The sequence below is a fragment of the Saccopteryx bilineata genome, chromosome 1 (assembly GCF_036850765.1).
Source record: "Saccopteryx bilineata isolate mSacBil1 chromosome 1, mSacBil1_pri_phased_curated, whole genome shotgun sequence".
Taxonomy (NCBI): domain Eukaryota; kingdom Metazoa; phylum Chordata; class Mammalia; order Chiroptera; family Emballonuridae; genus Saccopteryx; species Saccopteryx bilineata.
The window spans coordinates 209,277,909-209,296,111 of record NC_089490.1 but is presented as its reverse complement, the minus strand read 5'-3'; the positions used below and the strand labels follow the sequence as shown (position 1 = coordinate 209,296,111).

General features: G+C 43.1%; 1 protein-coding gene across 12 annotated transcripts in view; it reads left to right on the top strand.

Moving 5' to 3' along the window:
- The window catches only part of MTR (5-methyltetrahydrofolate-homocysteine methyltransferase), a 111,862-nt gene that overhangs the window by 70,720 nt on the left and 22,939 nt on the right, over positions 1–18,203 (top strand). For 11 of the 12 annotated variants that reach the window (XM_066234651.1, XM_066234607.1, XM_066234596.1 and 8 more), the window contains 6 exons: positions 3,966–4,055; positions 6,691–6,843; positions 9,901–10,008; positions 11,073–11,173; positions 15,547–15,614; positions 16,554–16,674. In XM_066234651.1, the coding sequence (XP_066090748.1) occupies positions 3,966–4,055; positions 6,691–6,843; positions 9,901–10,008; positions 11,073–11,173; positions 15,547–15,614; positions 16,554–16,674 (641 nt within the window). The remainder of the gene's footprint in view (positions 1–3,965; positions 4,056–6,690; positions 6,844–9,900; positions 10,009–11,072; positions 11,174–15,546; positions 15,615–16,553; positions 16,675–18,203) is intronic. The other variant, XM_066234642.1, reaches the window with a different exon arrangement.

The following is an 18,203-nucleotide window of genomic DNA, read 5'->3' as shown; positions in this document are numbered from 1 at the left end:
TACTTACAGATTTGTTTTGTTTTTTTTTAATAAATAAATTTTTATTAATTGTAATGGAGTGACATCAATAAATCAGGGTACATATATTCAAATAAAACATGTCCAGGTTATCTTGTCATTCAATTATGTTGCATACCCATCTCCCAAAGTCAGATTGTCCTCTGTCACCTTCTATCTAGTTTTCTTTGTGCCCCTCCCCCTCCCCTTCTCCTCTTCCTCCTTCCCTCCCCCTTCCCTCCCCCCCCCCAACCACCACATTCTTGTCCATGTCTCTTAGTCTCGTTTTTATGTCCCACCAATGTATGGAATCCTGCAGTTCTTGTTTTTTTCTGATTTACTTATTTCATTCCGTATAATGTTATCAAGATCTCACCATTTTGTTGTAAATGATCCGATATCATCATTTCTTTTTTCTTTTTTTCGATGTCATCATTTCTTATGGCTGAATAGTATACCCTGGTGTATATGTGCCACATCTTCTTTATCCAGTCTTTTATATATATATATATATATATATATATATATATATATATATATATATATATATATATATATTTTTTTTTTTTTTTTTTTTTTTTTTTTTTTTTACAATGATTAAAGCCTTTAAGCCAGCAGTTCTCAACCTGTGGGTCGCGACCCCAGGTTGAGAACTGCTGCTTTAAGCAAACTCTTGGACAATACAGCAAGAATCAATAAAAGAGTAGTGTTCTTAACGTGTTCACCAAGTCCAAGTTGGCACCATCACCATTCCAAATCCCTGCAAGTGCAACCCAACCCCAGTTCAGTCCGTTAGGAGCTGTCACAAGGAGCAGGAGTCCAGGAAAAGTCCACATCCAGGAAAAGTCCGCATGGCACTGGAATTGTCACAATTCTATACTTTGCAGCTCACGTCCAAGTCCCAATGATTGCTGCTTCTAGCTGGTAATGATTCAGGTAGACTGGAAAAGCCATCTGCAGCATGTGTGGAGAGATGAGACCAGGGTGCTTTTCCCTGGAGCTCTGCAACTGTGGCTTGGTAAAGAGAACCTTGGGATACACTAAGTTGGGTGGCAAAGGTAGATTCATAATAGAAGTTGGCAAAAGGGGGAGAGAGAGCTCTAAATTAGGAGTAGGTCCCAGCCTGAAATATGAGCGGGGCATTGAGGTAGGAGGAATAAAGGAAACACTATATATTAAACAAAGCAGCAGAAAATAGGACTATCAACACCCACAATAGAGATCTTTGAGGGAAGAATAAAAAACCTGACTATTAAGGCAAGACATAGTTAAGTGGCCCTTGTGCAAATGAGATCAGTTTTATCTGCTTCTTGGAAGAAATACCCTAGGGTCGTCCACAAGTGTCCAACGGCCCTGGCCACCTTCAGCCTTCAGTGGCAAACCCCAGCATTCTGGGCAAGGTTAGGTCATAGGTGGCTGGAGCAGGGCTGGAAGAGACTGAACCCTCCCTTAGAGGAGCGAGGGGAAAGCCTACCTTCCAGTGTCCCTTTTTCCTCACAGCAAAGACATGTAAGCCAGGCAGGCTTTAGCTCAATGACCTTCCTTTTCACTATTGAAGCAGGACCCAGATGGAATCCTATAAGACCCCTTTGGAGTGTTGGAGCCTTTAAAGGCGTATCCTAAAAGCTGGTAGTTCCCCTGATCTCTATTGGGCTTTTTTCTGCCTCTTGGTATCTTAAAAGCCATGCTCAGACAGATTTGTTTTCATATGATGAGATCTTTTAAGATCTACTCTCTTGATGACTTTGAACTATTCAATGCAGTATTATTAACCATAGTCACCATGCTGTACATTACATCCCCAGGACTTATTTTATAACTGAAAGTATAAAATACCTTTTTACCCACTTCAGTCATTTCACCTGACCCCACCCCCCACCTCTGGGAACCACCAGTCTATTCTCTGTATCTATGAATTCATTGTTTTTAGATTCCACATGAAAGTGAGATGATATAGTAATTATCTTTATCTGACTCATTTCACTCAGCCTAATGCCCTCAGGTTCAATCCATGTTGTCACAGATGGAAGGGTTTATTTTCTTTATGGCTGATTAATATTCCATTACATATATATATATCTTAATTCATCTATTGACGGACACTTCCATGTCTTGGCTATTATCAATAGTGTCACAAATAATTCTTTTCTAATTACCATCTTCTCTAGGTTGTTCAGTGTGTAAGAGAGGCATTGGTCTTGCGCTGTGTGAGCAAGCCCTTGTGCTGCCATTATTTCAGACAGCCACCCCAGCCTGAGTCCAGCAGTTCTCCCTACTCTTTCCTTCTCCTAAAGTAACGGTGTCTGTTACTTTAGTGCCTCTACGTTAGTCTGTTTCCCCTTCTATTACCATCACTGTAGTCCAGGCCTTTATCATGGATTCATAAAACATTCTGCTCCTTGTGGGGTTCTCTTTAAAATACTACTTTGAATATCATTCTTCAGCATTAGGACTTTGAATTGTGTTGTCTTCCCCACCCCTGACTCCACAGTTGCCTGGAAGGTTAAATCCAGATTTCATAGCTTGGATTTCTGGTGCTCTGTCACTGGGTCTCTACTGTCCTGCACAGACATCGCTCCAGAAAAATCCATTTTTGGTCAGCATTGTATCATTCAGCTAACATTGACTGAACTCTTGTGCTGTGCACTTTACTGAACTTAGAGAACAGCAGTAGTAAGGGGGGTGTGCCCGACAGAGCCCGCGGTTTGGTGAGCCATGCAGAAATGAGTAGAGGAAGTTCTAAGACAGTGTGGTAAGTGCTGTGAGGGGATGGACAGGTGCTGCGAGAACACTCATGCAGGACCCCAAGCCCAAAGGGGGGGAGGCCCATGAGACCTGATGCCGAACCAGAGTTAGCCAGGCTGAGGTTTGGGGTTGGAGGGTGGTGCTGGTAGTCCTTCCTAGGGGATATGTATTTGCATCTAGCTGGGGCTGGTCTTGTGGTAGGTGTGGAATAAATGTGTATCAAGTGAACAAATATGTGGGCCTCGAGGTGTAAAGACGATGGTGAGTGTAAGGATCCAGAGTGTGAGGTAGCTGAGCTTGCAGGGCGTGGTGGAAGACGGCTCTGCGAAAAGGCCAGGTCAGCCTACAGTGAGTTTTTTCACCGGGGCGGTTTGACCACATCTGCATTTTGGAAGGTCTCTCTGGCTACTGTGCAGAAGACACATGGAGACCAGGGTGAGTCTGGGCTGCAGACATCAGTTAGTTGCTTGGACTATGAAAGTGGAAGCAGGCGGAGAGAAATATAGAAGTGTAATCATTAGGACTAACAGACCCATTAAATGTGAGGGAGGCATGGCTATTTAAGACAGATACTTAGAGTATGGTTTTTAGGCAACTGGTACCACTAGTGAGATGGAGAAAACAGATGAGGTAATACTGCAGTTCACCTTGTGTACCATGGTCATGGCAAGTTTGTCCCTTTGCTGATTCTGTTAGCTTCTTCAAAGTCTCTCGTCACCCCAGTCTGTGATAATCACTCCTTCCTCAAAATTCCAGGTGTCATCTGTGTTGTCCACTCCTTTAGCCCTTAGCACACGTGTCTCCCCCCTGAGGTTATGGCTGAGCCCTGCACCGCTGTGTGCACGCCACCCCCCACCCTGACGCCATCTGACTCAGTGCATTCCAGCCTCCACTCATCTGTGGACAGTGATATTCCCTGCTGAGAGCTGTCCCAGCTTGTAGATGTGGGGCAGAACTTCTCTGACTGTCCTGGAATTTATCTTTTGTCTCACGTTATCTCTTAGGAAAGAAGGAAGGGAAACGGTGCCTCACTCTGTCCCTCTACCGAAAGTTCAAATCCTAAAAGACTGCTGCTTCCCTCAAACATTTATGGAGGTCTTAATACACTCTGGATACTCTACCAGGGGCTAGAAATACAAAAGAAGGATAAGGCATAGTTTTTGTTGCCAAATAGTTCATTAAGGACCTGTTGTATCTGTCTTTCTTTCCTAATTTCCATTAAGACTCATGGCAAAGGAGGGAAGAAGGTCGTCCAGACTGATGAGTGGAGGAGTGGCCCCGTTGAGGAACGCCTGGAGTACGCCCTTGTGAAGGTGAGCCCTGGGGGACTGTGCGGGGTAGAGGGGACGGGACAGGGGGGACTCGGCCCTTGTGAAGGTGAGCCCTGGGGGACTGTGCGGGGTAGAGGGGACAGGACAGGGGGGACTCGGCCCTTGTGAAGGTGAGCTGTGGGGGTGCTGTGTGGGGGACTTGGGCTGAGGCCCCTCATCCTTGTCTCATATTGCTGCAGAAGTGGTACTGACAGCAAAGGGGACTCCCTAGACCCGTGGTTTTCAACTCCTGGTCCCCAGATTGGTGCCGGTGTGCCAGAAATTTCATGGCAGTCCACGAAAGAGTTAACCGCCCTGCTGTTATATGAAGATTGTAGACCCTATAGGTTAACTCCCGCAGACCTGTGTGAAATCTCTGGCAGACTAGCACTTGTCTGTGGACCAAAGGTTGGAAAACACTGCCCTACACCACCCTGTCCCCAACCCATCCCCCACCTCGGATACATTTGGCAGTGTTCAGAGACATTTTGGTCATCAAAACTGGGGTGGGAGGTGTTATTGGATCCAATGGCCAGGGTGCTGCTAAACACCCTACACAGGACAGGCCTGCATGACACAGGATTATTCAGCCCCACATCAGTAGTGCCATGCTTGAGAAACACTGTTCTAGGCCAGGTTGCTGTCCTTCAATCAAAAAGCAGTCCTGGCCTGACCTGTGGTGGTGCAGTGGATAAAGCGTCGACCTGGAAATGCTGAGGTCGCCGGTTCGAAACCCTGGGCTTGCCTGGTCAAGGCACATATGGGAGTTGATGCTTCCAGCTCCTCCCCCCTTCTCTCTGTATCTTTCTCCTCTCTCTCCTCCCTCTTTCTCTCTCTCTCTCTCTCTCTCCTCTCTAAAAAAATGAAAAAAAAAAAAAAACAGTCCTGGCTCTTCTGCTGATAATTGTAATATTAGGCAAGATAATAAAATCTCCTGGCATTAGTTCCCTCTTTTATGAGTCTGGAGAATTTCAGAGTTTTTTTGTTTGTTTGTTTTGCTCTAGAATTTAATGTTTAACTATTTGAGATTCACATATTTCAAGTTGTGGAACTAGTCAGCCACACTCAAGGATCCTTGAACTGGGAACATTGGAGGCTGGGGCTTGATGACTGAAGGCAGGACAAGTCAATGGAGGCTTCTTGGGTTTGAATTTTGCCTAAGTGTCCTGCCCTTTTTTTCCTCCTCAGCTCCTAATATTGCACTGAGAAGTACTGAGTTCACAGGAGATATTTATTATGTATAGTCTGTTAAACTGCTAGGATAAAAAGTATATTTTATTATGAATTTGACCTTTGCCTGTTAGTGCTCCTGCTTGCTTTTACTGAGTATTTACTTTGTGTCAATCAATTCCCTGAGCACTTTATACAGGTGTTTCATTTAATCCTCAGCATAACTATATGAGGCAGATACTACGTGATACTGTGATTTAGGAAACTGAGGCTTAATGAATCCCCTGAACTGGTAATAGGAGCCAGGATTTGAACCATGCAGTTTGATTCCAAAACCTGTACCCTTAAGCATTTTTGTGATCCATTTTTTGTTGCCTGTTTGGACGTAAGCTACTGTTTTATATGATACTAGCTGTACCCAGCCACGCATTGCTGTGGCTCAGTAGGGTTAAATGGAAAAGAAAGAGGGCCCTGGCCGGTTGCCTCAGCGGTAGAGCGTCGGCCTAGCGTGCGGAGGACCCAGGTTCGATTCCCAGCCAGGGCACACAGGAGAAGCGCCCATTTGCTTCTCCACCCCTCCGCCGCGCTTTCCTCTCTGTCTCTCTCTTCCCCTCCCGCAGCCAAGGCTCCATTGGAGCAAAGATGGCCCGGGCGCTGGGGATGGCTCTGTGGCCTCTGCCTCAGGCGCTAGAGTGGCTCTGGTCGCAACATGGCGACGCCCAGGATGGGCAGAGCATCGCCCCATGGTGGGCGTGCCAGGTGGATCCCAGTCGGGCGCATGCGGGAGTCTGTCTGACTGTCTCTCCCTGTTTCCAGCTTCAGAAAAATGCAAAAAAAAAAAAAAAAAAAAAAAAGAAAAGAAAGAAAAAACATACGTTTCTAATACGTTAAGTTCACAATGCTTGTGGGTATACAATATTTTTTGTTGTTCCATTGTCTGTGTAGATATAGAGATTGTCTGGTTTGCCAAGTCTAGAACACACAACATATAATTGTCCATGTAAGAAGCAATTCATGTCTAGATCTAAACCGCACAACTCTAAAGATTGGCCCTGAGCTTTGTTGATGGTGATTGCAAATGCCAATCGAATTGGGAATTGCAATCTCTTAAATTGAAATGGCATATCTGTTGGAATCATAGGAATGTGAGGAATGAGGACATCTTCACCTTTGAAAGGTCCTGTCAATACTGTTGCTTCTACGACAAATAGAATTGTAAAATATATAGTATAGTGTGTGTTGCTTTTACATCCAACAGATGGCGCTGTTTTTCAAAAAAGCATGTTTTTACCTGTCACAGGTGTGACATCTATGTAATAGTAGGTATATAAAAACACGCGTATTTGAGTGCAACATTGTGTCAAAATTTCAAAGCAATCGGTGAAGAACTTTCAGAGATTTAAGATTTTGAACAAACAAACATTTACATTTTTATTTATATAGATTTGTTTCCTAATTTTTTTTGTAGGGCATTGAAAAACACATTATTGAGGATACTGAGGAAGCCAGGTTGAACCAAGAAAAATATCCTCGACCTCTAAATATAATTGAAGGACCTCTGATGAATGGAATGAAAGTTGTTGGCAATCTTTTTGGAGCTGGGAAAATGTTTCTACCTCAGGTTGGCAAAAGATGGGGAAAAACTTTCACAATTGAAAGAAAAGACTTTGTCTTTCAATATATAATTTTTGGATATAGCACCCATGTTTTTTTCCCATTGATTTGAAAGAGAGAGAGAGGGAGAGAGATCAACTTGTTGTTTCAGTTAGTTGTGTACTTGATTGCTTCTTTTATGTGCCCTGATGGAGGATTGAACCTGTGACTTCTGGACCACTGGGTTGATGCTTTATTCACTGAGCCACCCTCTGAGAGCATCAGGTTTTAATTTTGACAAGAACTCAGGGACATGGGATCTGGTCTTTCTTTTTTCTTTTTCTTTTTTATCTTAATGTATTTAGCAGTAATATCAAGAAAAATTTAGATTTAGAGTGATGTGGAGGGTAGAGGTCATCTGGAATTCTTCTAATCTTTGTGTCTGATGTTCTGTACCACGACTTATCCCCAGCAGCTGTCTGCCTCCTCCCACATTAAAATGGAACTCAAGATTAGTGTAAAGTTAATAATAGTAACATTTGATTTGACCAGACAAAATTCATTTTTTAGGATGTATATTTTGAAAAAATCACTACCATTTTAAATACAGTAGTGGTATACTTAAGTATATTTCAGGTAAAACTAGAACTCTTGTTTTGATTTATAGAAGCTACTAACCACATCAGCTAACAAAAACTTGCTGAGCTGTCAGGGTTTGGGGCATGAGGCCTATAAAAAAGTAACACACCTATTCTTTTTCTTTTTTAAATTATTCCTTATTGTTAATTGCCCATTTCCTTCAAAAGTCATCCTTTTAAAAACAGGTTTATTGTTTTATATTTAATATACATTAAACTACACATGTTTAAAGGACACAGTTTGATAATTTAACGTGTGAACCACCACCATCACCATCATCATCTGACAGTCAAGCTGAGGGACCTTTAGTTGTCCTGTCTTCTTTTTTTTTTTTTTTTTTGCCAAGTTGTTTATTGATCCCTTTAATTCTATAACATATTATAAACATTTTTTTATTTTTTATTTTTTATTTATTTATTTATTTATTTTTGTATTTTTGTATTTTTCTGAAGCTGGAAACGGGGAGAGACAGTCAGACTCCCGCATGTGCCCACCAGGATCCACCCGGCATGCCCACCAGGGGCAATGCTCTGCCCACCAGGGGGCGATGCTCTGCCCCTCCGGGGCATCGCTTTGCCGCGACCAGAGCCACTGTAGCGCCTGGGGCAGAGGCCAAGGAGCCATCCCCAGCGCCCGGGCCATCTTTGCTCCAATGGAGCCTTGGCTGCGGGAGGGGAATAGAGAGACAGAGAGGAAGGGGAGGGGGCGGGGGTGGAGAAGCAGATGGGCGCTTCTCCTATGTGCCCTGGCCGGGAATCGAACCCGGGTCCCCCACACGCCAGGCCGACGCTCTACCGCTGAGCCAACCGGCCAGGGCCTTATTTTTTATTTTTATAGTGAGAGAAGGGGAGGCAGAGAGACAGACTCCACATGCACCCCAACTAGAATCCACCCAGCATGCCCACTAGGGAGCGATATTCTGCCCATCTGGGGCCCTTGCTCTATTGCAGCTGGAGCCATTTTTTAGTGCCTGAGATGGAGGCCATGGAGCCATCCTCAGTGCCCATAGCCAATTCGCTCCAATCAATCCACGGCTGCAGGAAGGGAGGAGAAGAGAGACAGAGGAGGAGGAGGGGGGAGAGAGAGAAATGAGGGGGGTGGTTGGAGTGGATAAGCAGATGGGCGCTTCTCTTGGGTAGAGAAGCCGATGCTCTACCGGTGAGCCAACTGGCCAGGGCCTAATGTCCTGTCTTCTTAATCTCCTCCTGTCTGTGACAGTTCCTCAGTCTTTGTTTTTCATGAGGTTGACTGATTTTTAACTTCACTTTTGAGTTAACTTTAGACTTACAGACAAGTTACTAGTGTAATTTTAAAAGTGCCTATATAGTGCTCGCTTCGGCAGCACATATACTAAAAGTGCCTATATATCCCACACCAACTTCTTCCCCTAATGTTAACATTTTTACCTGACCATGGTACAGTTATCAGAACCAGGAAATTAATGTTGGTATATGTTAAATAAAGACCTTAATCAGATTTCAGCAGTTTTTCCACTACTGTTTCCTTTTGTTCTAGGATCCCACTTTGCTTTTATCCTGCCTTCTGACAGGTCCTCTTGTGACCTTGACTTTTAAAGAGTCCAGTATAGTTATTATAGAGTGTACCTCATTTTAAAAAAACTTTTATTTACTGATTTTAGAGGGAGAGAAAGGGAGATAGAGATAGAGAAAGACAGGAACATCGATCTGTTTCTGTATGTGCCCTGACTAGGGATCAAACTAGCAACCTCTGCACTTTGGGACGATGTTCTAACCAACCAAGCTGTCTGGCCAGGGCTCTCATTTCTGAGTTTGTCTGAAATTTTCTTGTTTTGGGCAAGAACAGCACATGTGTCGTGGTACACTTCTCAGTGGATTGCAGAAGGAGCTCCATGATGTTGCTGTCTCATTCCTGGTGATGTTAACTTGAATCATTTGGCTAATGGCATTGGCTAGGTTTTCTCACTGTGAATTTACTTGTAGGGAGAAACTCAGACACTGTGCAGATATCCTGTTTCTTATCATATTCCCGCCCATGAGTTTTAGCATACATTGATGGATTTTGTAAAAGGCCCTGTTCCTGCTTAAGCATAAGCCTTAATTATAAGTGAATTATAATGCTGGGGATTGAGGGAAGAAGGCTGAGAAGGGCTCACCACGGTGCAGAAGTTTGACGCTTGGAAAAACGATGGAAGGCCCTAGAGTTGAGAAAAGATCATGTGCAGATGTTCAGAGGATGGAAATAGCGACATTTGATCTCTAGCTTGTTCTCCTTCTGTGACATCTCATTCATTGGCTCTCCCCACAGGAGCTCATTCCTACCCTACCCACTGTCAAAAGTGGACTCCAGTATGGCTGACCTGAGGTCAAAGTGTGCATCCTTAATTCATGCTAAAAGTTCACAAGTGGCCATTAGCAACTGTTTAGTTGGTTTGATAGAGATACCTATGTCTATGTGTTTTTCCCAGGTTATAAAGTCAGCTCGGGTCATGAAGAAGGCTGTTGGCCACCTTATTCCCTTCATGGAAAAAGAAAGAGAAAAATCTAAAGTACTTACTGGCACAGTAAAAGAAGAGGCAAGTCGTTTGTCCAGGCCTGTGGTTCCTGTGGGGACTGGCCTGAGACTCTTAATGGAGTGGGGCAGGGACTGTGGGACTTTGCTGTTTGTCATTGAATGGAAAACAAAGAAATGATCTCCTATACCAAGCATCAGAATACCCTGGGATTTTCCTTTGAATGTGGCTTTATGAAACTTTAAACATGAACATAATTTTTCAAACAAAGCCTATGATTTCAAGGCAAAACCAGTTCATTTATTCATTTGTCTATTGACCATTTACAAAGCTCATACTGTGCTCTAGGTACTGCACTAGACACTGTACCTATAAAAATTGGTCCCTACCCTTGATACAATTGAGTAATGTTTGGTTTGGGAAAACTTATTAATTGGATATCCTATGTGTACTGGTGATGTCCTTGGCATTGCTTCTGGATTCAGCATGATTCTTGTTGGCGTCACCACCACAGGAAGCACTCAGCTTAGCTTCCTGTGAAGCTCAGTCGACTTTGGTCCCTCAGATTCTGAATCCTTAAACTGATCTGAGTTTGTGAATGGTTCAGACAGACATAGTGTTTATAAAAGTCCTGCTTGCCCTGCATGCCTTTGTTTCTGAGGGAGGGCATGCTTATAGTCACAGAACAGCAGTGTTGAAGACACGTTGATAATCAAATCTCTCCCTGGGCAAGGCTGCTGTGCACTTCAGACTGATGGCACATGTGCTGCTCACCGGCTCCTCCTTCTCCCTTCCCTGCTAATATTAAAACTTGTCTGACAGTTTTGGGTGTTAAGGATATGGCCTTCAGCTGTGGGGCTGTTTTGTATTTGAACCTAAACTGCTCCTTGAGTTAATGATCTTGGTTGAAGCCCCCTGAGTTAACCGACCAGGTAAGCCACCTTGGAACTGCTCAGGCTTACAGCACCCTATCTGCAGGCACATAATTTGGGTTCTGAGTTTGTCTTTAAGGTTGTTTTAGTTGTATTAAATTGCTTCCTGTGCCAACACTGGTTGGCTTCTTGAGAACTAGGTAATCTGCTGTCAAATGACCACAGCGATGTTCAGCTACTTATCTTACTCTCCAGGACCCTTACCAAGGCACCATTGTGTTGGCCACTGTTAAAGGTGATGTGCATGACATCGGTAAGAACATAGTTGGAGTAGTTCTCAGCTGCAATAATTTTAGGTAAGTCCCACTATTTTCAACCACTTTCTTAAAAATAAAAGCATTCACACTATAATTCTTTAGTGAATGTTAAAGGCTACTTTTAATTTCTTTTTTCTTACTGTGTTTTCAGATTTTTTACATTGAACACACGTTTTCAAATGCTTTAAGTTAGTAATTATTACTATTATTATTTTTTTTATTTTTAAATGAGAGGAAGGGAGACAGTGAGACAGACTCCTGCATGTGTCCTGACGACACATGGGAACCATTGCTCAGGAACTGAGCTATTTTTAGTGCCTGAGGCTGATGTGCTTGGACCTCAGTGCCCAGGGCCATGCTCAAACCAATCAAACCACTGTCTGTGGGAGGGGAAAAGGGAGAGAAGGGGGAAAGGGAGGGAAGAGAAGCAGATGGTCACTTCTTTTATGTGCCCTGACTGGGAGTCAAACTTAGGACATTTATACGCTGGGCCGATGCTCTATCCACTGAGCCACCGGCCAGGGCCTAAGTTTGTAATTATTTAATCTGTCGTATGTTCAGTAAGGACAAAAAGAAAAGTAAAAACAATTTAATCAGGGTCAAAACAACCAAGAGGCTTCCTGAGAATTGACCTTGTGCCAGAGGTTCCAGTAACCAAAACATTGGGCTTTACCCATTGCCAGTGGCATGCAACGCATTTCTTTACTCCCTCTCTGAACTGCCATACTTTTAAGACTGGCTAAACGGAGTTTTATAAGAAGGTTTTGACTGTACAGTTCTCTCTTTCCTTTGCTTAGAGCAGGACTACACATGCTTCTTGGTAATTATGAAGGTAATTTGGAAGGTAGATTTTGGAATGTTTTATCAAAGTAAAATCCCTTTCGATATATCTAATTATAGTGAATAAATATTCAGCACAAAGTTATTTCCTTGGAAAAGCGGATGGCTTTTCGTAAATGTATGTTTGCTCCAATGTCAACACATTGTTTATAATCAAAAACCTAATGTAACTAATGCCTTCTTTGGTCCATGTCCAACCAACAGTCCTTTGAGTCATGGACTTCTTTCCAATGTGCTGTTTTCTCTGTTGAGAACAGAGTCCTGCTGCAGCTGCAGCTGTACCCCTTAGAGTTCTCTTCTGCTGTCTGGTGACACCCTAAAAGCTCCCTCTCTTTGGTCAACATGTTTCTCCATCTCTGCATTCAAGGCTGGTTTAATGGTACAGAACCACTCAGGAAGGCGGGGGTTGGGGAGCCATGTCAGGGTGGTGGTTTTCCCCCTCTGTCCTCACAAGTACTTCTGTTTGCCTGCTTACTCACTGTCAAGATTTAGCATTCTTTTCTGGTCCTGGAAATGAGGAATATTCCTCAGAATGTATTTATGATTTTTTTAAAAGATAAACATGTTGGAGAGGCAGTGGACATTGTTCTAATGAGATTCTGCCTATTTGGATGAGGTGTTTGCTTCCTACAATCTACAAGACATTTTTGCTCTTGTCTTAACTTTTAAAACCTGATATTGTTGGTTTTGATTTGCTTTTATCATGATTAGTTAAAATTCAGTTCAGCTAATTAAAAACATTTGTAGATCATCTGTTATGTGCCCTGAATTGTACTAGAGACACCAAAATGATTTTGTTCACTTTACTTCATTCGAGAAGTTGACTGTTTATTTGACTGAATAGCCAAGTACATGTTCAACTATGATAAAGGGACTGACCTGTTGAAAGGTGACTTGTAGGTAAACTTTGTAAAGCATTTTTTTTATTCATTTTTTTTTTTTAGAGAGGAGAGAGAGAGGGAGAGAGAGAGACAGAGAGAGAGAGAAGGGGGGAGGAGCTGGAAGCATCAACTCCCACATGCGCCTTGACCAGGCAAGCCCAGGGTTTCAAACCGGTGGCCTCAGCATTTCCAGGTCGATGCTTTATTCACTGCACCACTACAGGTCAGGCCTGTAAAGCATTTTTGAGATATTGTTGTCCTGTGTTTGTCATTTTTTATTTTGAAAATGGATAAGTAGCCAAGAGAATCATACTAGGCATGCTTTTTCTCCAGTAAAGGTATTTCAAGAGGCCAGGGAGAGCTGTGGCATTTCTCAGGGTGTCTGCGGCTATGAGAACCTGCTCATTAACCCTGGCTTTCCTCAGTACATCCAATTTCTCTGTCTTGTGCTTTGAAGGTCTGCTTATCTTTGCTAGTAAGTCTAACTGGAGAAACATCTGCTGATGAAGCTTTATTTCTTTTACAAAATCAAAAGTGAATGAGCAGATTTTTCTATCAGATCAAATACCCTTTGGGTTTTGTGTCTTACAACGATGGAGTCTTGGCATTGGTGAATTTAACTTTGTAGCATCAGCTAGTGAACAAGTGCCCTGGAGATGTGCCTTATATAGTTAATGTACTTCCACTGAACATCGGTGTTCAAGGCAGGGTGCTTGAGTGACTCACCCAGCTAGTGAGTGAGTCTAGCTAACCATCCAGTACCAAGTCCTAAAGCACCTTTTTCATTCCTGATTCTTTGTCACTGATGCAGTGAATCTTATGAAATGATAAAAAACATTTTTTTTCTTTGTGGGAGAAAAAATGTAAAGAGAACTAAAAGCGATAGCACTGTCTAGACAGAACACATTTTTCATGGGGATGAGGCAGTAGTATATGATGCTGTTAACCTAAGAATATAAAGGCCTTCCACTGTAAGAGGTAGTGAGTATTTGCTGAGATAAAAAAGAACAGCTATTCGGGAACCTTTAAATCAGGCAGAAGCCCAAATAGTGTCCTGATTTGGAGACAGAGGCAAGGGGTATTTCTGGGAAAGGGAAGGGAGAAATGGCATTCATAGAAGGAGGGAGGTGTTGCTATTGGTGCAGACAACACAGTGGGGCTAATTCTAAGGAGTGTTGTTCATTTTCAGTCCAGTAGTCATCAGTCTAGTAATCTTAATATCTGCTTTTTGTTCCACTTGCAAATAGTTCTTTGGGAAACAAAGTTACTTAGGTTATTTTACCTTTTCTGATTTTTTCTTTTACTTCCTTTTCTTTTATCCTTTCCCTTTCTTTAAGGCTTTTGATCCTACTCTGCCTGCCTCAATTATTGTATTTCTCATTTACCAGATGAGAAAACCAAGGCTTAGTGAAGTTAAGTGATGTTTTCATGCTCACATAGTTAGCAAGTGGCAGGCCATACTCAGGACTTCTGATCCCAAAAGTTGAGGCTCTGTGCTATATGTCAGTTTACCACCTAATATTTATTTCAGTTATAAAGTTAAACAACTTTTTTTTTTTTTTGTATTTTTCTGAAGCTAGAAATGGGGAAAGACAGTCAGACAGACTCCCGCATGCGCCCGACCGGGATCCACCCGGCACACCCACCAGGGGGCGATGCTCTGCCCATCCGGGGCGTCTCTCTGCCGCGACTAGAGCCACTCTAGCGCCTGGGGCAGAGGCCAAGGAGCCATCCCTAGCACCCGGGCCATCTTTGCTCCAATGGAGCCTCGGCTGCGGGAGGGGAAGAGAGAGACAGAGAGGAAGGAGAGGGGGAGGGGTGGAGAAGGTGGAGAAGCAGATGGGCGCTTCTCCTGTGTGCCCTGGCCGGGAATCGAACCCGGGACTTCTGCACACCAGGCCAACGCTCTACCACTGAGCCAACTGGCCAGAGCCTAAACAACTTTAACTGTTATATCTACTATTAATATTCTAGTTTAATTTCTCTCAAGAAATAATTTAGAATATTTTTAAATATTGATCAGATATTCAATTACATGAAAGTAAATTTTACATATGCTTCTTTTTTTCTTTTTTTAAGTGAGAAGAGGGGAGATAGTGAGACAGACTCCTGCATGGGCCCCAAACAGGATCTACCTGACAGCCCCTGTCTGAGCCTGATGCTCAAATCAAGCTATTTTTAGCACCTGAGCCTGACACACTCAGACCACTTGAGCTGTCCTCAGTGTCCAGGGCCAGCACTTGAACCAACTGAGCCAAAGCTATAGGAGTAGAAGAGGGAGAGAAGGAGATTGTTGCTTCTCCTGTCTGCCCTGACTGGGAATCAAACTCGGGACATTCATTCACCAGGCCAACACTCTATCATCTGAGCAAACTGGCCAGGGTCTATTGGTTGCTTCTCATATGTATCCTGATGAGGGATCCAACCTGCAACCTTGGCATGCTGGGATGATCTATCCACTGACCTACCCAGCCAGGGCCTAAATGGGTGAATTATATAGTAAAATGCTTATAAAAGCTTAGCATAGTGCCTGCATATGGTTGAGTACTCAATAAATGGTAGTGGTGGGCATTTCAGTGTGCTTCCAGTTTACATCAGAGTACTATTCAATGGCTAAATAAAAATGTTCATTTCAGCCTTGTCTCTAATGTGTTCTTTTTAATTTTCTCACATCCCCTTTCTATACCTCAGAGTTATTGACTTAGGAGTCATGATTCCCTGTGACAAGATACTGAAAGCAGCTCTGGACCACAAAGCAGGTACTGTACAACTGAGCTTCTGGGAATTTTCCTCAGTGTCTGTTTATCAGTGACTAGATGCCCCAGCACTGCTGGAACTGGTGGGACATTCAGATAATGAAGTGCCAGCTCCTACATGAGGGCTGCTTTCAGTGCCACTTATAATGGGGGTTGAAGAGGGAATGTGAATCTCCGGTATAGCACTGAAGGCAGGGAATGGAGACAACCTTCTTATAATAGGATGGTGCTGTGTTAGTCTTTTTTCTCTGTGTGTAGTGTTCATGTTCTGCACACACTGGGAAATCATAACTAATAATATATTCTATTGCATGGCTTACCAAAACTGTGGCAAATACATTATTGCAACTTTAAGTTACAAATTATATATATTTACTTCCAAAAGCAAACAATGAATTGAAATCTCAGTCAGGCCCTAGCCGATTGGCTCAGTGGTAAAGCGTCAGCCTGGCATGTGGATGTCCCAGGTTCAAATCCCAGTCAGGGCACACAGGAGAAGTGCCTATCTGCTTCTTCACCCCTCTCCTCTCGCTTCTCTCCCCCACCCCTCTCTCTTGCCTTCCTGCAGCCATGGCTCAAATGGTTCAAGTAAGTTGGCCCTGGGCATGGAGGATGGCTCCATGGCCTCGCCTCTGGTGCTAAGAAGAGCTCAGTTGCTGAGCAATAGAGCAACACAGCAGATGGGCAGAGCATCGCCCCCTAGTGGGCTTTGCCGGGTGGATCCTGGTTGGGGTGCTTGTAGGCGTGTCTCTGTCTCCTCTCTTTGCCCTGAATAATAAAAAAAAAGAAACTCCAGTTAGCAAAGATGTCTTAGAATTAGAAATTCATATTATATCTTATGGTCTCTATTATGAAATTTTTTAAATGAATCTTCATACTTTCTTCTTTTGCTGTCATCCTCCTTCTAATTTGTCCCTTTTCTCCCCTGTTTTTAAATAATAGATATAATTGGTCTGTCAGGACTCATCACTCCTTCCCTGGATGAAATGATATTTGTTGCCAAGGAAATGGAGAGACTAGCAATAAAGGTTCCATTGTTGATTGGAGGGGCAACCACTTCGCGGTGAGTCATGCTCACGAGCTTTGTGCTTCATGTCAGATTCCCAGAAGTGCCAGTGTTTGAAAACAATGGCAAGACCTGGGTTGTTCCTTTTGCTCATTAGTAAACTGGCTTTTACTTAAGCACATGCACTTGCCGGCCTTCACTTGAACAAGAACCAGAAAGAACACTTTTAGAGCCCACTGTAGCAGCCTGTGTGATCCCTCCTTTGCCTTTCTGTGGATTCCTCTGGCTGTAATAGTCCTTTCCTTAGCCCTGTCACCTGCCATTTCAGTTTCTGACATTTATAATGATGACTTACTCCTCTCAAAATCAAAATAAGTGGAGAAGCTGTGTTTTTTGGCACAAAGACATGGCTTCAAGTTGAGCTACTCTCTGTCTGGAGGCAGGTATCTGAATAATTACGGTCCCTTGTTGAAACTCCAGCCTTGTGATCATTGAGACAGAAAGTGCTAATGAACCAAAGGTTCACTTTGGGAAGTTGTTTTTGAAAGGGGGAAGCTTCGAGCTAAACAATTTAAAGAAGTGGAAGTTCAACTTTGGTCACATGATCATTATTCATTTTGTCAGATTTTTTCCTGGGGTCATGATTATAACGTTATTTGGTGAGAAATGTGTTAATTATGTATATTAGACTTTTTATGATACTTCTATTATGCTTCATACATTCACTTTGTCAGGGAATAATGCCCAGTGGAGCGTTGAACTTGACAATCCCACAAAGCATGCAGTGTATTTTTCTGATACAAAAATACACTAGAGGTCTGGTCAGAGATACCCAGAGTTCCTTTCACACTGGTAACATCTGAATGTTAAGCCATTTGCATCAGTCAGGGTTCTCCAGAGAAACAAAGTCAATAGGATGTGCATATGTGTATCTACACATACACACATATATACATACGTGCACACACGTGCATGCACACACACACAGAGGGAGAGGGGCTGATTTTAGGAATTGGCTCATTTGATTATGGAAGCTGCTAAGTGAAATCTTCATGGAAGGTGGGCGGCTGGAGACCAAGCAGGAGCTGATGTGGCACCTGGAAGCAGCTGTCTTTCCTCGGCACCCGGTCTCTTTTCTTATAGTCTAACGATTGGGTGAGGCCAACCCACACTGTGGAAGGTCATCTGCTTCACTCAAAGTCTGCTGACTTTAATATTAATCACATCTAAAAAATAACTTTACAGAATTATTGGTGTTTGACCAACACTGGGTTCCATGGTTCCATTAACATTTATAATCTGAAGTGATTGTTTTTGTGAGTTGTTGTGTTATATGTCTTTTACCCAGTAATTGCTTTTCATACTTGAGGACTCGGTCGTATGGCTGTTGTTGCTCACATTAGAAAACAGGGTTTGTTTTTCCACAAAAGACTTATCCACTGGGACATGTGGCAGATTGTTTTCCAGGAATGTGACTGACCACGATGACTGGGGTTTCAATGAGCCTGGTCTTGGGTGACTAACGATTGTGGTAGGAATATTCATTAGCTTAATGAAGATAATCTATATCCTGTTGTCAGAATTAA